At 50.9% G+C, this 19,270-nt stretch overlaps 9 protein-coding genes across 9 annotated transcripts; all 9 read left to right on the top strand.

The window, feature by feature from the left end:
* Window positions 1-514: 514 nt before the first annotated feature.
* Window positions 515-1,813, top strand: TbgDal_V4030 (hypothetical protein, conserved; the record flags this gene model as incomplete). Its single annotated transcript, XM_011775250.1, has 1 exon — window positions 515-1,813. One exon carries the CDS (start codon window positions 515-517, stop codon window positions 1,811-1,813), a length of 1,299 nt encoding a protein of 432 aa, XP_011773552.1.
* Window positions 1,814-2,761: 948 nt separating this feature from the next.
* Window positions 2,762-4,318, top strand: TbgDal_V4020 (hypothetical protein, conserved; the record flags this gene model as incomplete). Its single annotated transcript, XM_011775249.1, has 1 exon — window positions 2,762-4,318. One exon carries the CDS (start codon window positions 2,762-2,764, stop codon window positions 4,316-4,318), a length of 1,557 nt encoding a protein of 518 aa, XP_011773551.1.
* Window positions 4,319-5,218: 900 nt separating this feature from the next.
* On the top strand, window positions 5,219-5,635 carry TbgDal_V4010 (hypothetical protein, conserved; the record flags this gene model as incomplete). Its single annotated transcript, XM_011775248.1, has 1 exon — window positions 5,219-5,635. One exon carries the CDS (start codon window positions 5,219-5,221, stop codon window positions 5,633-5,635), a length of 417 nt encoding a protein of 138 aa, XP_011773550.1.
* A 317-nt stretch (window positions 5,636-5,952) lies between these two features.
* On the top strand, window positions 5,953-6,507 carry TbgDal_V4000 (hypothetical protein, conserved; the record flags this gene model as incomplete). Its single annotated transcript, XM_011775247.1, has 1 exon — window positions 5,953-6,507. The coding sequence occupies one exon, from the start codon at window positions 5,953-5,955 to the stop codon at window positions 6,505-6,507; it is 555 nt and encodes a 184-aa protein (XP_011773549.1).
* A 441-nt stretch (window positions 6,508-6,948) lies between these two features.
* Window positions 6,949-10,035, top strand: TbgDal_V3990 (protein kinase, putative; the record flags this gene model as incomplete). Its single annotated transcript, XM_011775246.1, has 1 exon — window positions 6,949-10,035. One exon carries the CDS (start codon window positions 6,949-6,951, stop codon window positions 10,033-10,035), a length of 3,087 nt encoding a protein of 1,028 aa, XP_011773548.1.
* Window positions 10,036-10,080: 45 nt separating this feature from the next.
* On the top strand, window positions 10,081-10,422 carry TbgDal_V3980 (hypothetical protein, unlikely; the record flags this gene model as incomplete). Its single annotated transcript, XM_011775245.1, has 1 exon — window positions 10,081-10,422. The coding sequence occupies one exon, from the start codon at window positions 10,081-10,083 to the stop codon at window positions 10,420-10,422; it is 342 nt and encodes a 113-aa protein (XP_011773547.1).
* A 1,121-nt stretch (window positions 10,423-11,543) lies between these two features.
* On the top strand, window positions 11,544-12,077 carry TbgDal_V3970 (hypothetical protein, conserved; the record flags this gene model as incomplete). The annotated part of the gene is made up of 1 exon (XM_011775244.1): window positions 11,544-12,077. The coding sequence occupies one exon, from the start codon at window positions 11,544-11,546 to the stop codon at window positions 12,075-12,077; it is 534 nt and encodes a 177-aa protein (XP_011773546.1).
* A 513-nt stretch (window positions 12,078-12,590) lies between these two features.
* On the top strand, window positions 12,591-15,845 carry TbgDal_V3960 (hypothetical protein, conserved; the record flags this gene model as incomplete). Its single annotated transcript, XM_011775243.1, has 1 exon — window positions 12,591-15,845. The coding sequence occupies one exon, from the start codon at window positions 12,591-12,593 to the stop codon at window positions 15,843-15,845; it is 3,255 nt and encodes a 1,084-aa protein (XP_011773545.1).
* A 727-nt stretch (window positions 15,846-16,572) lies between these two features.
* On the top strand, window positions 16,573-19,014 carry TbgDal_V3950 (mitochondrial DNA polymerase beta-PAK, putative; the record flags this gene model as incomplete). The annotated part of the gene is made up of 1 exon (XM_011775242.1): window positions 16,573-19,014. One exon carries the CDS (start codon window positions 16,573-16,575, stop codon window positions 19,012-19,014), a length of 2,442 nt encoding a protein of 813 aa, XP_011773544.1.
* Between the last annotated feature and the right edge of the window lie 256 nt (window positions 19,015-19,270).

Below are 19,270 nucleotides of genomic sequence, written 5' to 3'. Positions count from 1 at the left end.
GTTGGTAGCTTAGATATGCACACGACTGTATTTAATTGTTTAGATTTTGTGTTTCTGTTTTTATTGTTATTATTACAGCATGGTGGTGGCAATAGAGGTGGAGGACATCCGTATTTTCATACGTAACTTTTCACTGACCCTCCTCCCCTACCTTACTCTCCGTATTATCCACTAACAGTATTACATGAGTGGGAACGTGAAGGGGCGGATCGGTATTAACGCGCTTCAGTAGGGAGGTGAGGGCATCAAGAAGTAGCCTGATTTCTTTCCTTGACGTTATCCTCGTACGAGGCTGCAGTCAAAAAAAAAAAATTGTTGACAGCATATCAAAACAATGAAACACATTTTCATATCCAACAACTTGTGCCCCCTGGTTCTTGTTGGTTCCTCTTTTTCACACTCAGGAAGCCCAGACGAGTGATTAAAAGGTCTTGGAGATATACACGGAACTTGTCGGCCGTGTTCTCTTTTCCTTCAACCTCCCGGTGTGTAGCGCATGACTGTCTGAGGGAAAATGAAGGAGTTTCGACGTCGAATGTTTGGAGCACACTTGCTGGGCAACTCGCTGAGGCCACCCTCGACACCGGTTCTCACTGCAGCCAAGATGCCATGCGCTCACCTTTCCGCCGCAGTGCGACAAAAGTTGGCAAGTGAGAAGGTCCCGCCACCACCTTCAAAGTGCGTCGGTGCTCTTAACACCAGCAATAGTGCTGCTACCCTTGTTTCCACTACGGTAGCGTATAAGGACCCTGGCGTAATTGTGGGCAATGCACCCGGATCCGTCGACAGCAGCCGACCAGCGGTTAGTCCTCCGCTTTTAGTTCCTCAAAGTGGCGTTCCGGAGCGGTGTGATAGTAACGATGCCGGTAACAATAGCGGTTATCAGCGGGTTGAGGAGGAGTCGAGGGTGGCGGATGCCGTTGAGCAGCTTCACAGTTTATTGAGTAGTTGGTGCTCGAGGGAGGGGGGAGGTGAGGGAAGCACCGTGCAGCCACCACCTCTTGAAATAACAGCGGAAAATAGAGAGGTTTCACAGAAGCAGCGGGAGGAATTGCTGTCGGCCCTCGTGTGTGTGCTTGAAAACGATCCGAGCTTTGGGCCTCGACTTCTTTCTGGGCTCGAGGACGACACGTTGCGGATGCTCCTCCTATTTGGAACGGCGCAAGAGTATTTCGGTTTCGAGGAAGTCGAGAAACAGTTGCGCAAAGTGGATACAGAAAAAGAGGACTGTGTTTCGGCGGAAGAATATAATGCCTGGGTGGAGTTTGCGTTGAGAGAGTGTGCAGACGCTCGTAATGAGGCGCGACAGAGCGGAGTAAAAAAGCAACAGCAATCGAGAAGTAGTGAGGCATCGAAAGCTTCACAATCCACTATCACCAATGACCATATCGCATGGAACTTGTGGCTACGCATTGCATACTCGGCCTCTGTCCCGTTTATGGCTTTCGGCATTCTCGACAACTCCATTTTCGTGACCGCTGGCGATGCTATTGATAGGCGCTGCGCGGAGGCTTTTGGGCTAACTTCCATGACGGCTGCGGCTCTGGGTGGTGTTGTTTCAGGTGTGGCGGGGGTACAAATGCACGGTGTAGCCGAGCGCTTCACGCAAAGGGTTCGATTAGCGCGGGTGCCGGTTCTAACCGCCGCTCAACAGAAGTCAAAGGCCCGCGGTAGTGCTACTCGTGTAGGCAACACCGCAGGTATGCTTGTTGGATTGTTACTTGGTATGATACCCCTATTATTTGTCCACCCGAGTAATTCTCGAGATGGCGTAAAGGGGGAAACGGAAGCTGAGTGCCAGATACACAAGTAATCAGAGTTATAATCAAATGGTGACGGGCTCTTGGATGTGGCGTGGTTGTTGGCCGAACTGGCCCGCACGCGTAAAAGAAAGATAAGTAAAGCCACACACATATATATATATATATTATCTATGTATACGTATTGGGTATATGCCTGTTCGCTTAAATTTTTCTTTTTAATTGTGATAGAGGAAATAGGGGGAAAAAGCAGTTTTTTTATTATAGAGAATAACGGTGGGGGGGGAGGCTTCCCTACATTTGGGGTGCTCTTGTGGTTATGCACTGTATTTTCTTTTAAAAATCTATATACGACTATACAACTGGGCCGTATAGAGTGTGGGTTCTCTTCTTTAATTCCCGTGAAGTAGAGGACACGCCCATCAGTCGCCTTTCGCAGGGGAGGGGGGTCCCCTATTCTTCTCTTGTCCCTTTTAGTTGTTTTTTTTATTTGCTCTAGTGCTTAACAGGTCCCGTTCTCCGTCCGTACTTAACTTCTCTTTGCTCTGCCGCTGTTGAAGTTTTTGTGACGGCTTCTCATGCGGTGTGGGTGCACTCTGGTGCTTTCTTTCCCTTAGTCACGAGGCTCGCCTCTACTTTTTTTATTTTGTTTTTTTGTTCTACTTTCCGCAGAGTGAGTGGAGAAATGGGGTTCCTCTGGTAATGAGGAGGAAGGGATACGCTTGAAAGGTCAGTAGTGTGGTGGTCAACCCACTACACCTTAACTCGCTGCCGTGGAGGAAGAACAAGGACAAGCAGGGGGGAAAAAATAACTAACAGGAGCACTCCAGTATCTTCAACCAGTGGCATGATTATATGGTAACAAAACGTATAAATGCATATGCGCACAGAGGAGATGCCCGTGCACTCATTTCTTCCTTGTATTATTGACTATAGCTTTTGCTTCTTTTCTTTCCACTCTTTTTTTTTGTATTTCTGAATCGAGTAGAAACAAGAAACTAATGACTGAGAGTGCATACCTCAAATGCAGTGTTGGTCCTGTGCTTGCGAAAGCCGTCGCTGAAACAGTTCTTGCTCAACCCAGCAACCCACAGGAGTACATTGCTTTGTATTTGCTGCATGTATTGCAGGAGGAGCAGAACGCTGCCATTGCTGCCACTCGACAGGCGAAAGTGGAAGCCCTGAGGCAGGCATGGGCGGGACGACGTGCACTGCGGGAGAAACGAGCAGCTGACACCATTCAGCGATTTTTCCGTCAGTGCCAGGCGGTATTGCGGGCACGCCGTGCGGAGGAAGAGGAACTGTGGAACAAGTATGAGGAAGCGGAAGCGGAAGCAGATGATTTACTAGGAGACGTGGCTGGTGAAAAGGATCATAGTGGAGACGCCCTGCCGGACGCAGCCGATGTCGATGATGCAGCTGCTGCAGTGGAGGATGCTCGTGTGGAGTTTTACAAGGCACACCGCTTTATGCTTTACATACGAAAGGCGCTGCTTGGCATGTTGAAGAAAGAGCTTGTGGACCGCCGGGAGGAGGTACGCATGGAACAAGACAAAATGCACGACGCGCTAGAGGTTGCGACAGAGGAAGCGCAGAAGAAGGACGAAGCGGAGGCTATAGCTGCTGCAACTAAAGGTACACTCCCCAGTTCCGATGCAATGGAGAAGCTTGTGCGCCAGGTAACCCTACGGCAACACGAAAAAATTTCCGCCCCCATGATTTTGTTCCGTGTATTGCGTTGTTGGTGCTATTTCCTCTTTGACAGCACCCCCAAGCAGGTTAGCACACCGGCTGATGTAGCCGCCCTGTTGAAACCCTTTAAATTAATGCAACTGCTCCGTGCCTTTAATCCAGTTGGATCGTATCAGCGGAGCCGTCCATTACGCCTTGAAGACAATCTCCAAAACGCCAACGATATGAACTCGGGGGATGATATGCAAGATGGAGATGTCCCAATCCCTCAACCCAAGCCTCGTCAGGCGCGCCGTGTAGGCCGCGTGCTTCGTGTATTGTTGCACGACGGAGAGTACATTTGTGGTGTCAACCCTGCAGATCACATTGATGCCGAAGGTTCAGGGGCGGATGAAGAACACGAGGCCCTAGAAGCAGCTGCTGCAGCCGCTGATCGCGCTGCGAACATCACCAGCCGAGTGGAGGAGACTGCTAAAAAGCACAGTGTTATATTGTACGCCCTGCTACGGCTACTTCGGACAGCGAGTGCGTACCGTGACGCACGGGACAAATGGCTGCAGCTTCTCACACAAGCCGGACGTGAGGTCCCGGCGGCTGTGGAGTTGCCTGAGGAGGATGTGAACGATCCGAATGATGAAGAGGCGCTGCGTGACGAAGACGACGAGGTCGATGAGGCCGCAGTTCGTCGCCTCCTTCTACAGATTGGTGTTGATACAGATGAAGCCCTCGCGAAGTTGTGGATTGAAGCTGACAGTGTAGAGCGAGCCAAGTGGGAAGGGATCGCCGCCGCACGTCTTGAAGAGGAAGGGCAAGAGGAGGGCAGCGGTGGTGATGGCGAAGGATCTGATGGGGACGAAGGCAACTAAAATCCGTTGCACACACGTATCAGTTATAGAAGTGTACGGAACGTAGTTGTTATGTATATAACGAGAAACGTATTGATAGTGAGTTCGAAAAGGAATATTAAAAGAAAAGAAAAGGGAAAGAGTGTATAAAGAGGGTATTCAACTAGAAGGTTAGATGAAGGGTGGAGAGTGGGGTTGTAGGTCACTAAGAAAGTGCAGCGCTGCTGCTTCGCATACGGAAGCGGAGGATCAAGTGTAACTACTCAAGAGGAATAGGGTGAGGCAATTTTACGTGGTTCATATGGGGGAGAGTAATGTGGAATGTATTTCGACGGCTGCTGTTGTCAAACGAAGGACGTATATGTTAGTTGTGGTTTTCCGTGTGTACTTTCACTCATTCTCATCTTCTAATTCCTTTGTTGGTTTAGAGCATTCGCTGCGACTCTCTGCGTGAGTGTATGTGGCCTACATTCAGGGTGTCTCCTTATTATTCTGTCACCAACTTTTCCCCCGTTCGCACGGAAGTTTGGCGCACTGTTCAGTTCGATTTATTTGTTAACTCTCACATGTACGAAGTTTTATGGCAGCATTTGCCTAGAGAGGAGACAAACGACTTTCCGACCAGGAGCTCTTTCTGTTTTTTCTTCTTTTATACCTGAGGGGTAGAAAAGATGAAATTGAGCAGCAAATCAACTCCTCACCCTCAAGGGTCGTTGCGCGAGGTGATGTTTCCCTTTCGTTGTCTTCAATTCAATTTGCCCAGTTTTAAACTTGTTTCTTTTCCCCCATTTGTTATTATTGTTTTAGCGTATATGGTTCTTTTGTTGTTTTTCCTCCTAGCCAATTCATACCGTGCTTCTGCGCTATAGTGGGTGAGGACAAACTACAGGAAAGGGGGAGGGTTAGGGCGCAGTGTATGGTATGCTTCGGCGGTTCGTTGCGCAAGCGCCACCGCGGTTATGCGTTTGGTATTATATCAGCCGAGGTGTGGGTGACTGGCAGCCACGTCCGAAACACCGGGCGCGCTTCTCCAAACAGGCGTTAGCACAAAGTCGCACTCGATTTATGGAACAAAAGGCAATGTCATCAATGCGACAAAACATAAATGAAGTTCACGGGGAGCTGCAGGGGCATCGATCAAAGTTTCGACGCCAATGCGAGCAGACGGCTTTTGACTTGGTAAATCGCGCTGGCAAGGGACCCGCCGCTTCCGCGGGGCAGACAATGTCGACAGCACGGCATTTTCTAATGTTGAACGAGGTGGCGCGGAAGGCATTGAAAAGTGGTCGCCGCGAGCGGAAAAATATATTCACTAACAGTAAGAAGTGGCGTGGTTGAGGACTAAGCGAGAATTTGTTGGTCTGAAGAACCAGTTGTGTAAACTTTTTTGACACATGCGAGTGCTCACAGCGGTATTAGTCCTCTTTATTGTTGATCCCTTTCTTCATCTCGGTGTGAACATTTACTTTATCCCACTTTTGTTATTGTTATTGCTGTTGCTGCACGCTGCGGCACACTTTTTGTTGTTGTTTTCCGCTTGGTTATGGAGAGAGACTTCGGCTGTAGTCAAGGGGTTTCTCATTCACAGGTCTCCGCAAGGCCGTCCGTCGACATTTCCCTCCTACGGGGGTTCTATTGACTCGTAGCAAAGGTGGATGCGGTTCGTTTCTCGCAGTGGCTGCCTAAACACCGTTCCATACAACAAACTGCGGCCGTCCTGTTGTGCCCGTCGCTCATTTGTAAGGGTAGCCAACCCAGCGGAGGAACGTGGAACAACTCAGCGGTACCAAACACTTGGAGAGTACCTTCAGCGACTTCCACGGGGCCTGCGGGATGTGCTGCTGTGGTCGCCTGCGATCGCCGCTGCCTACTTCATGTTTTACAAACAACCGACATATTACCTTCCCTCTGCTAGACGCCGGTTGCTGAGCCGCCCTGTCGCCTCAACACCGAAGTCTGAAGCCGAGAAAAGTCGGTCTGGGGGAGTGGTTTCTATACGGTTGGATGGTCCCTCCGGTGCTGTGGTGAAAGGCGTTGTGTTGGCAGTGTTGGATGCAGATGGCACAACGCTTGAGAGCTGCGTCAATTCTGCTTCCTCCCCGTCCCCACCAGTGCCACCCTTTATTGTGGGTATTACAGATTGTCTTATGAGATTGCAGATGGTGAGAGAACCGGAAACCGGCAAGGTGAAGGGTTATACACTTGTGTAGAACTCGGTCACCACTAAAAGTCACCTGAACATGCATATATTGATACCTATTTATTCCTGCATCGCCGTTGAGTGCAGGTTCAAACTTAGTTGCGAAGAGGTGTATATTCGTGTGTGTGTGCGCGGCCAAACGAGGCCGGGAATTCGTTGTTAACGGATGTGGAATTTACGATGAAAAGTACCAGTGACATTTTTTCTGAAATAATGAAACGCTGCTTGGTGTTGCGAAGGGGTTAAACATAACTTATTTTCTCTCCATTTCTTTCAAGTGTACGCGCGAGGATACGACAAACCACTGTAGCGGTACGTCGTCGTGCACGCACTCGTATACACAACAGCATCAGAAGTTTGAATTACAGAAGGAAAACAAAAAGAAGAGTAGATAAAAGTAGGAGTTATATAGGTAGTAAAACGTACAGTAAATCAGCTGGAAAAGTTAAACATGAATGCCTTGGATGAGCTTAACGCGCGACTAGGCATTGGGCAGTCGCGGCCGAAACTCCCCGTAGCGCTCGTTGGTTCTGGCTACGAGGCTGAGCGCCTGCTTGGTAAGGGTAGTTTCGGCAATGCATATTTGGTACGCCACAAAGAGCGTGGCAAAAATTATGTAGTGAAACATGTTAATATGTCCAACATGACGTCGAGACAGAGGAAGGATGCTCACCAGGAGATTGTTGTGCTACAGCAACTCAACTACCCCAATATCATCCGGTACGAGGAGTTCTTCGAAGATTTTCCGCACCTTTACATTGTCATGGAGTATGCTGATGGTGGTGACGTTTACTCACACCTGAAGAACCTGAGGAAGAGCATGTGGGCCCTTGGCAGTGGCCGTTGCGGCGGACTCACGGAGGAGCAAGTCATTAGCTTGTTTGTTCAAACGACGATGGCGGTGAAGTACATGCACGATCGCCGGCTTCTGCACCGCGACATCAAGTCCCAAAATGTATTCCTTACACAGAATCACGTGGTCAAGCTCGGAGACTTTGGTATTAGCACGGTTTTGATGAGTACTGTTGCTATGGCAAAGACCATGTGCGGCACCCCGTGCTATTTCTCACCAGAGTTGTGTCTAGGGAAGCCATATAACAACAAGTCCGACGTGTGGGCGCTCGGTGTGCTCCTGTACGAGTTGTGCACGACTGGTAGGTTGCCATTCGAAGCGAACACTATGAACAGATTAATGGACGAGATATGTAAACGCGAGCCCCGACGTATTCCGTCGAGTTTTTCAGATGAGCTGTGGCAACTTATCCTGTGGATGCTACAAAAAGACCCGAAGCAACGCCCAGATGCTGATCAAATACTGCGCACTCCCGTTTTGGTGAGGGCTATCCCCAGCGTGGTGAAGAAAATGAGCGAGTTAGATACAAGCTACGAAAGTGAGTACAAATGCGTCCTTACACCTGGCGCTAAGCCTCCATCGCCTATAAAAAATCGACTCAGCCTTATTCCATCGAAGTTTCCCGCACCGCAAAAGGGAGAGAGGCTAGCGGGTGGTGTGGCCGGTGCGGGTGCAGCTGGAGCAACTCCATGTGGAGTCAGTGGTGCACGTTCTGGAGTGGGGATGTTAGGGCATGTGGATTTGTTCCGTAGGCGTAACGGCGACTATCCCTTTATTCGCGTAGGAGAGGAATTGCCAAAACCAAAGATGTGTAGTCCCGCTAATTCCCCGGTGTCGCCCAGCCGATTACCAGCTGCAAGGAAGATGCCACCGCAGGTGTCGCCGTTACTGAAAGCTGAGGAACCGCCCCCACGGCAGCCGGCCCGCCAACTGCCGCTCGCCTACGGGATGAAGAATGGCCGAACCCCTCTTCAGGGTGAATCGTACGAAAACAGAGACGAGCCGAACGTGAAGACAGATGAGAAACCTACCCCCATAGAGAATGAGCATGAAAAAAATATTGTCAAGAAGATGGAGTACCCATCGCCGGCACAACAACGCCTGCAGCTAAAACATTCCTTCGGTAGAACACCACTTCAGGAGTTGTTTCTTCTTTACGACGCAAATAAGAAGCGTATAATAGAGCGGCGAGAGCGGCGGGCGAATCCCGAAGACGATGGAGCCAAGAATGCTAATGCCACTCCGAAAGAGAATCCTCCCGCAGCACTTCCGGTGGTTCGCAACCCTTCTGTTAAACCCAACGCGGAACACGATAGGGATGAAAAGATCTATGGAAAGGAGCCTATTCACATCCCGCCACTGAAAGTTGAATTTAGGGAAGTAGCTGCAGCGGAAAGGAAGGAGTTGCCAGCGGTAGAGAGGGGCGCAGCAGCAGCGGCTGCTGCTGCTGGTGGTGGTGGTGGTGCTAGTGGTGGACAAAAAGACAATGTCTTCCGCGGCAACCAACAACAACACTCGCGGTGTGCCGATACGACCGCTGCTAAAGTTGTAGACGAGCTTAGAGGGGATCTTGCGCGTGTACTGAAAGAAATGGCGGAACACTTTGAGCATGTCCAAGCGGCAACGAACGGCAGCGAAAACACACGCAATCCCTCTGTCACACGTTCTCCGTCCGTTCTCTCCAATTCCCCGGCGCCGGATAATCTGCGTGATGCAGAGAATACCGGTGGTGAGGGGGAGGTGGGACAAGACTTCTCGGACGCCCTCGGCACAACACTTGATGTACAGGAGTTACGGCGCAAACCGGTATCACCTGCCGAGGTCCCCGCTGAGGTTGCAAAGGGGTACGGAATAGACGAGCGCATTCCGCTATTCATCGAACAATACGAGGCCGCCCTTCCAGGGAGAAATATAGTGGCACCCCATGTGTTGGCAGATGCTGCCCGAAAAGGAGGTAAGGAGGACGGAAACGACACTAACAAGGACGCGGTGGGGGTGAAAGGCATACCGAATAGCCCAGCAGTGGTGTCTTCTCATTCTCCCAAGGTTACTTCCCCAAGTACTGCAAAGGAAAAGGGGGCGGACGACCTTTTGGACCCGCTGTTCACAGGTGGTTGCTTGTGTAACTCTGTAAATTTTGTGGGACACATATCTTATATATTCGGTAGTTTTGTCTGCAACTGTACGGTGTGCCTGCGCTTTTCTGGGTCGGTGAGTGGCGTGGAATGGATGCACCTTCCCGACATACCGTTTGAAGTGCTTTTCACCGGCAAGCGGAACCATGGCGGCGGGGCTTTTGGCGCTTCACCCACTTCCTCTCCAGTTGCTGGCGCTGGTGTCGCAGCGGCTCAGGCACTTTCAAACTTAGGGGAGTCACCGCCGGTGCGAAGAGCATTACAAGGTACCAAAGAAGGAGGAGATGGGGCCAGCGCCTCTGAGGTGAGGCTTCCGCAAAATTTAACGGAATATGCTGTGGAACTACCAATATTGAGCGATGGCGGCGCAATGGTAGATATGACCTATAAGTTGTACTCTTGTAGCAAATGCGGGTCAAGTATTGCGATGGAACATGGCAACATTGAGGGCAGCGTTGTAGCGAAGGCAGCACTATCGGCTGAAAGTCTTGCACTTCTGGAGTTGTTCCAGCAAACTGTGCCTCTTGATGGTGTGGCTACGGCACAGTGAAAACCCTCTTGTACCATTCCCTCGACCCCAACACTCTTTGAACACATGACAGTTTTCCGTTTTATCTCCGAGGCGGTGTGTTCCATCTTTTATTCCTTTCAACAGGAAGTCGCTCACATGTATCATTTGTTGTCCTTTTCAGCACATTACCTCATATTGTTTTTGCGATGTTGTGATAATATGATTTATGAATTCGCGTTTGTACTTTTTTCCCCATCTTCACTCTGCACTATATTCGTCGTATCGAAGGGACGAAGAGTGCAGCAATTTGCTGTGCATCTCTTGGCTGCACTTGTGCGTAGCCATCCTTTTTTTTTCCGATTGATTGATGCACCGAAGTTGGATCACTTACTCTCTTGCCGACTCCTCTTCACTCCCAACAAGTGAGATGCTTCTGTTTATGTATTTATTCATTTTTTTTTTTGAGTTACCCCCTTTTTTCTTGTACTAGTGCAAATACGTGTGTTGCTGACCTTTTTCTGATATCTTTTTTTTTTTCATCGAAGTGCGTCTTTTTACTGCGGCAAGTGCGGTTTATGCTTACACACAAATGTACGTCTCTGTGGGCAAACACAAACCTCTACATACACATGTTTCTAGTGGAGAATTTTCTTCTTCCGGCGCTGGTTTTCTCCACCCTCTGTTATTATCAGCTTAAACTTGGTGCTGTTTGACGCCATTTCATCGTTTTCAGGAGAAAATGGAGTGGAATGGTTTCAACTAATGCCTAAAAACCGGCCAATCGAATGATGTTAGTGCTGGGTGGGTGAGTGGAAGTACCACGTTTCTTCTTCTTCAATACCTCAGCTTCACGGCATCTACCGTTACGGACATTACTTGTGGACTTTGTTTCTCCTTTCATGTTTGGTCATACCGTTAATATTTTCTTTTTCGAGTTCCTTTCATTTTCAGCGGTTTCATTTGGTTAGTTTCCTTACCTTTTTTTTTTCTTCCTTCCAATGTATTGTTGAATTCGCTTGTTTCCCCCCCTTTGCCATCGTTAACCCTCTGTCACTGATTTTACCGGAGGTTGCGGGAAGGAGGAAGTGGAGAAGATGCAAAGTTACGATTGGCAGGTCGGTATTAAGAGTCTATGCACAGAAAAAGTTCTTTTAAGGGGGATATGTATAATTTTTTTTTTTGAGTTGGCCCCTGACAGTTCACCGGCAAATGACGAATAGTGTCGACTACTGCAGGACGAAGAGCTGGATGCGTGATTAACTACCCCGAATGAGAGACTGTATTTATGCTGTCGTTTATTTAACGGAAAGCCTACTGATTCCCCCCGTCCTCCGTTGTAGTTATGTTCTTACTGTGTCTGAAGACAGCACTGCTTTTCCGTATCATCTCATTCTTTTTTTTTTTTGCACATGGTAGTCACCAATCAACCAGTAGTAAGGAGCGGCTGTCCACCGGGCCCTACACTTGAAGGTTTTTTTTTAAAAAAAAGGAATATTCAAGGTTAGTTAGCAATAGTGATACAGTGATAGTAGGGCATCGCTGACAGTATGTCACCTGCCTCACCACTCCCTGTTGCAGCGTTGTCACGACTGCGCATTACGCATAGAAGCTTCCTCACGCGCAGTCGTGGGCGTCATGTGTGCCGCTCAGCAGTTGGCGTTGAGTATCGACCAGAACAACAAAAGAAGGTACTCGACCATTCGTACGCACGTGTAATCAATGCGGAAGTAGTTCACGGCGATGAGCAAAAATTTTGGGGTGAGCGCCGCACCTTCTACACGCAGAGGAATATATTTTTTCCTATGTGGGACCGCTGTGCTCAAGCGCTTATTCTCATCACGCGGGAGGTGCCACGTGTACCGCAGGAGATGGCCTTTCGGTTGATGGCTGTGTTCTTGAAGTTAATGTTACTTCCACGGCTAATGATGAACACGGAGTTGATGTTGCCCATGTGGATAGCGTCAAACGCAGAGGGGGCCATGGCAGCCGCGAAGGATGGATCTAAAGGGAAGGAGCAAAGTAGCAAACAACAAGGGGAAAGCAAGGATGATGCCAAGAAGGAGGGTGATAACACAAAGTAAAGTGATTCGTCACAGCCCCGGGCTGACTACAACTCGCTAGCACCGTCTTTTTTTTTTTTTCACTCCTCGAATTGTTTCTCTGTGCTACGCCTCCATTACGTTCTACTTGTCACGTTGTGTCGCCGTTTCGGTTGAGTGTTTTGTCGCTTTGCTACCGTCACTTTGTTGTTGTTGTTGTGAGTGACGGCAGTGACGCAAGTGTCGTTCCTGTCCTTGAAGGTGAATCATACCCTGTGGTGTGAGAGATGGCCGTGTGGCAGTTGTGCTCGAGCATATTGATTGCAGAAGTATCATGGCGTGGGACTCGCAAAGTTGCCGGCATCATCCACCTCTAGACGTGGGGTGCGGGTGTTTTGAGCTGTTTTCGGTGGTCATCGTCATTTGCTTCTGTTATCCTTCTTTCATTTTCGGTAGCCTGTTGACTTCCATACATTTTATTCCTACGCTAGTTTTTAACCCACATCTTCTCCTCTGTCTTCTTATTTTTTGGTTCGAGGTGCCTCGAAGGCGGGAATGTCAGTAGATACCATTCAGCTTGTGGGTACGGATGTTCCAAACAGCTACGGTAGCTGCTGCTTTACCGGCCACGTACAGCATGAGGTTTTGAACTGGGTTACCGAGCCCATGCCACCTATTGGTAGTGCATCGCAAAGCCCAACCCCGGCCAGTAGATGTGAGAGTCAGTTACTTTTCTTCAACTGCCCTGAAGGCACGCAGCGCTTTAGTGCCGAAGCGGCTATACGTCTAGTGCGGACACGTGGTTTTTTCTTCACACGGTGGGTGCCGTCAACCGTGATGGGCATGCCAGGACTGCTGTTTACCATTAACGATGCTGGCGTTCACCATGCAAATTTCTTTGGGCCAGGCGGAATGGGGATGACTGGCGGAAGCGACGAAGTTCAGGGCGTTGGTGACAGTGCTGCCGCTGCCCAGTCCTCAAGTTGCGGGAGCGATGTAATTGGCAACTGTACTGGAGGTTTGGCTGAAATGTTGGACGCTTTGCGGCGGCACTATTTTGTTTACCGACAGATGAGCTTCCAGCAGTTACGTGTTGGCCAGTTGCCGCGACGTCTTTCTACGTCAATGCCGGGGAACTATGTGTATGAGGTGCCGCTGCTGTTTGATAGAAGTGAAACCATATCTACCGTTGGTCAGGGGCGGGGTCACCGCGTACCCGAGGCCGCTGCGTTGTCATTGTCGTCTTTTTTTGTCATAGCGCTGCAACTGAGTACGACGAGTGCATTGGTTGGTTTTCGCATATCGCAAGGCAACAAGAGCGATGCGGACGAAGTGTATGGCTATGCCATTTTGCATGCGCCGGCCGCCGTCTTTGACTGCCGCTGTGCAAAGGCTCTTGGTGTTCCGGCGGGTCCTTTATACGGCCAGTTGAAGCAAGGTGTGGGCGTGTGGGTGGATGACCCTCCTACTCCCGGTGCTGAAGGCGAATGTAACACGCGCCGCTTCATTGACCCCCGCAGTGTACAGCAGGCAACTGTGGGTAGCCAATCTCTCTACGTGACGCTTGTGCTGGATGGTGACAGTGTTTGTGATGTGGCGACCGCTATGGAAACTCTCTTTGGTCGTGACGGGGCGGGAGCCGAGGAACGGGATTTCCGCCAGGAACATTCGACTGTGGATGGCGGTGATTGCAGTACTAGCGGTAAACTTTATGAACTTCTCAAGCAGTGGAAACCACAGTTTGCGTACCGCAGCCACAGCGCTAACCTTTGCAAAGATGACGGAACAGCACAAGTGGAGCGTACGATTTCGTTAGTTCACGTCGTTCACGTGCAATGTCTGCAATTCTTTTCGTCTATAGGAGGGGGAAACCACGTCATTGGGCAATCGCTTTATATTTCGAATGTGTTTGCGCATGTTTTCCCTCCTGTCCGTCAAGACGCTATGAAATGCCTTTCCAACGACGCTAACTTCCCTGTGGGGTTGGAACCGCCAACAGCCGGTGGGACGAAACACCACTTTTGCGCGGATGTTCAGAGCACCTTCTCCGCTTTCCCAACTGCACTCGCTCATCGTTATCATCTGAACAGTATTGCTGCCCAGCAGTTTCCGCTAGCATCGTCGCTGTCTGAAAAGAGCGACAGCGAACCCAGTGAATGTTGGATTAGGCATTGCTACGTTGATGATGGAAAGGGGCCTGTTTGGCCATACGCCGTGAAACATCTACTCATTCCCCCTGGTGCCAGCACTCCACTGGTTACTGAAATAAGTGACGACCCTTCTGCAGCCCATGTTCTCGTTGAGAGGTTGGCCGGCGCTACCCTTTCCGCACGGAGCGGACTCGAAAATTTTGACAAACAGAATGTTGCTGGTAGAGAGAAGAAGGGTACTAACGTGAAGGGGTTGTTGCGGTACCCGACTGCCACCTCCGCTGCTGCAATGCTTTCGGAACAGTTCCGTTCTGCGGTTGCCGCTGTTCGCCACGACACCAGCACATCAGCTACTAGACTCGACTTGTCCACGTTGCAAGGACGAGAATACAATGTAGACGGCGGAGGTGCCCTCTCATTTCTGGGTACTGGCTCCGCTATACCGAGTAAATACCGTAACGTCAGTGGGGCATTTGTGGAGGTGGTGTACACTTCGCAACACAGGGAACCGCCGTGCCGTGCCATTGTTGTGCTTGATTTTGGCGAAGGTAGCACCGGGCAGTTGTCGATGCTCTACGGTCATGGGGAGGAGCAGCTTCGTGACTTCGTGCGTGACCTGACCTTTGTGTTCATCTCCCACTCGCATGCGGATCATCACTTGGGGTTACTAAGTCTGCTTGAGCTTCGTCACCGTCTATTTTTTGAGCGGGATGCTAACGGAAAGCAGCGTGACGAGATCGAACCTATTCTCATTGTTTGCCCCCAAGAGGTTTGGGCCTTCCTTATGGAGACTTGGGGGCAGTCTCGTTCCTGCGGGCAGTGGTTGAGTGAGGAAGTGATATTTGATGTCTTCCCCGCAGAGGACGGCGAGGAACAACTTCGTAGCGATGTAGCGTTCCTGCCACACCTCAACGAACTGTGTTCGAAACTTTGCAGCAAAATGGTGTCGTCGCAATCAGATATTGTGAGTGATGAAGCCGTGCCCCGCAGAGCAAATCGACCGCTCTGGGCTGCCGAGGTGTTTCCGGTGGACCACCCAGCGAACGCCCACGCGCTGCTCCTTCGATTTCCCGTTCACCAGGCTACTCCTTCAGATTTAGCACCATCTCGTGTTTTGCTCTTCTCAGGGGACACGCGACCCTCCCCGTTTCTCGTGGAGCGCTGTTGTCAGTTTACAGACACCACTTGCCGCGATTCAGAGGAGTCGCAGGACCCGATTGGGGGTGTTTACATTTGCCTGCACGAAGCCACTTTCGGTGATGGCTGCGAGGACGAAGCGATGCGAAAGTCTCATTCAACCCTCCGGGAGGCTCTTGGCGTGGCGGGGGCAATCGGTGCCCGACACGTGGTGCTGAACCACTTTTCCCAGCGATATCCGAAGTTACCCGGTCTTACGAAAGCGCATCTGGGTGGGCGTGATGTGGACCTTCACTGCAAGAGGCGCGGCCACCGCCCCAAGCAAACGGAGAGGCCAACACTGGTTAGTGAAGAGATGGAGCAAGAGCCTGAGCAACCCATGTGCTTCGGCTTTGACTTCATGCGTTTAACGTTTGCCGCACTTGAGCGTGGGGAAGTCTCGCGGTTAACTCCCTTGTTTGTACAACTCCTGCAAGAATATGAATCATGGGGTGTTGGCACAACAAAACGACTACGTGAATGATATCCCCCAATTTGGGAAGTTGGGGGATATACGACAGTGCAGTTAGTAACGACCATTGAGCACACGGGAAGCATTGGTGTTGTTTGAGTTGTGTGCGATCGTATGATAGCAGAATGAAGAAGGCTGTTTTAAACTGCCTTTTCACTGCGATGCGACCACGGAAGCGCTGGTGGGGCAGACGCTCTTGCTATCATGTGTAGGAGACCACGCGAATAGCGGGGCAAGTAGTTCCATCCACCCGCAAGAAGCTTCAACCATGGCACCAAACTGCGGAGCAGTTTTGAAGCATAGGCATTTCACATTAAAACAGCGTCACACGATGTTGACGCGTTCCTCTCAACGGCAATAAAAGGGTAATGTTTGGTAGATTTCGAGGTACTGAACTCCAGTTGTTAGCCGTTCACTTTGCGTTTCCTCTTCTACTTTTCTACTAATGAATTGATTTTGGCCGCCCCTGGTCAGGCCCCACTGTTTGGCGATTTAAGGCGAGTTAAAGATAGGGTGGGAAGTTTACGAAGAAAAAGTAAGGAATCAACTGATAAACGTGGTTCTTGGCTTAAGGTTTCCTTCCTACCCATTGCGCGGACGCACCGGAAGGTCAATATAGCGATATCACGTCACAGTCGCCTTATTGTGTGGGTCGACGACCTCTCACACGCGCAGGGGGGATCATAGTTTATATACTAATACTCGGACCTGACCTTACTGTTCAAATTCACATAGAGTAATGCTTTTGTTCCGCCCCACCTTGCTGCTCTCCGCTGCGAAGCGAACAGCGGCTTCCGCGAACGCGCGGCGCCCCGCCAAGAGGGCAGTAGTTGCGGCTGCTACCACGTCACCGGCAGCAACTTCAGTCCCGCCACCCGTGAGGCCGGCAAAGAGACCTGTAGTACCAAGCCCAACACCGGCGCCACCACCACCAAGGCCATCGAAGAAACCCGTGGCGCAGGCTGGAGCACCTGCACCTGTTGCACCACCTTCACCAAGGCCCGTAAAGAGACCAGTTGTAGCTACTGCAGCACCAACACCGCCAACTCCGAGGCCTGTGAAGAAGCCGCCGGCAGCACCTGCACAGACACCGGCGCCACCACCACCAAGGCCGTCGAAGAAACCCGTGGCGCAGGCTGGAGCACCTGCACCTGTTGCACCACCTTCACCAAGGCCCGTAAAGAGACCAGTTGTAGCTACTGCAGCACCAACACCGCCAACTCCGAGGCCTGTGAAGAAGCCGCCGGCAGCACCTGCACAGACACCGGCGCCACCACCATCAAGGCCGTCGAAGAAACCCGTGGCGCAGGCTGGAGCACCTGCACCTGTTGCACCACCTTCATCAAGGCCCGTAAAGAGACCAGTTGTAGCTGCTGCAGCACCAACACCACCAACTCCGAGGCCTGTGAAGAAGCCGCCGGCAGCACCTGCGGCTTCAGCGCCACCGTCTCCGAAGCCAGCCAAAAAACAAGCGGCGGCTGCAGCAAGTGCCCCGGTGTCTCCGAGGCCAGTGAAGCAGCCAACTGGGACCCGTGCACGATCCCAACCAAAGAAACCGGCAACTAAGGCAAAGTCTCCTCCGGCCCCTCCTCCCGCCGCGTTGCCTGCACCAGCACCCGCAGCCGTACCCGTCACCCCAAAAATCAAACCCACTGACTTTGTCCCCGATTACCGTGAAAGAGTGCTGCAGATATTCCAACAGCTTGCGGAGATCAACAAAGCCTTGGATGAACGGTACAAGGCAAGCTCGTATGTTGTCGCTGTGGAGAGGCTAAAGCGGAATGATTACATCTATATGAACTTTCCACCAAACATCATGCCCCCTGGGGTAAACGACGAGGAGCGCAAACGGCTTGTGGCAAAGGTGAAAAATACGACGGCAATGGGCGACAAACTCAGGGAAAAGATCGTTGAGATCCTTACAACGGGTGATCTCGCCGAGCTCCATTTATTGCAGCAAACACCACTGATTCGTGCTGTAAGAGAACTCACACAGGTGCATGGCGTCGGACCGCGCACGGCTGTGATTTTCTTCAAAAAGCACGGCTTGAAAACTGTCGAAGAACTGAGAAAGCGTGTGGAGGAACAAGAGGCTAATGAAGGAGGAAAAGGAGGTAGTGGTGACAAGTCTGCACTAAAACTGACTGAGGCTCAGCGATTGGGACTCAAGTACTACAGCGATATTACTCAACGCATTCCACACGCAGAGGTTCGCCTGCACGAGGCTTTTCTTAAGCTGCGGCTGCGGAAGTACCTTGGGAAGAGCTACGAGCTTGCCATATGTGGGAGCTACCGCAGGCGGTTGGCAACGTCAGGAGATATAGATGTGCTTATCACACGCAAGATAGCAGCAGACGAAGGTGCAACACCCCAAGGCGCCAGTGAAGAAACCAGCAGGGAGAAGGACGGATCCCTCAAGGTCGAGAAGCAGTTAGAACCACAGGAGGTTCTTGCAGCTTTTGTTTCCGCCCTGAAGGAGGAACGGTACATTGAAGCGACCCTTGCACAGGGAGCAACGAAATTCATGGGTGTTAGTCGTCTGAAAAGTTACAAATACAACGCCGGTACAGCGAACCCGAGGATGTACCCTGCACGACGGTTGGATATCCGCTTTGTGGAGCCAGAATGTTTTCCCGCGGCGCTTCTGTACTTCACAGGAAGCAAGAACTTTAATGTTGTCATGCGTGCGGAGGCTATCAAGCGCAACTTCATTCTCAATGAGTACGGCCTATTCCGTAACGATGCTACTGGGAATGAACCTACATCGTCCTCCGAAACCGGTGGCAGGGTTGCCGGAGATGGGGCTGACAAAGGTGCCATCCGCGGCCGCTGGAGCGCAGAGGCGTTTCAGAAGTTAGTCCGTGCGAATTATTACTCTGCCAAGTCCCCGGCATTTGTTGGCACAATAGAAGACGCGGTGGACGATGAAAAGGATGGCGAGGCGGCGGTCGGGAAGAACGCAAAGGGCTCAAGCGCAACGTCTCGAAAGCAGAAGCAGCAGCAGGCGAAGGAGCTTGCGGCTCTCTGGCGTGAAGTAGAGGCCCGTCGCGTAAAGGTGAAACACGAACGTGAGATATTTGCAGCCCTGGGGATGGCATATGTTCACCCAGAGAAGCGGGATGTAGGAACGAAAACAGAAGGGAACGTGGTTGGAGCAGATAAAAAACGAAGATCAAAATGATGTGAAGTGGATGAATGTAGGCTAGCACCAACAAACACCTTATTGCCGTACGTTAAGGGCGCATGTCGGTGGGTGTGTACAATAGATACCGTATGGCCGCTGACTGTGAAGCCCTCCTCTTTCTTGTTCAACCCTTTATCATTTTTGATTTCTTTCGTTTTTCGTCTGCTTCCTCCCCATGTTTCTTTACCTGTTGAGACCCCATACCATGCCGTTGGTGTCTTTGTGCGTAAGACCTTGGTTTCAAGGTGGGGTG

The sequence above is a fragment of the Trypanosoma brucei genome, chromosome 5 (assembly GCF_000210295.1).
Source record: "Trypanosoma brucei gambiense DAL972 chromosome 5, complete sequence".
In the NCBI taxonomy this organism is placed as follows: domain Eukaryota; phylum Euglenozoa; class Kinetoplastea; order Trypanosomatida; family Trypanosomatidae; genus Trypanosoma; species Trypanosoma brucei.
The sequence above is the reverse complement of the archived record's forward strand: the minus strand, read 5'-3'. Positions and strand labels throughout refer to the sequence as shown.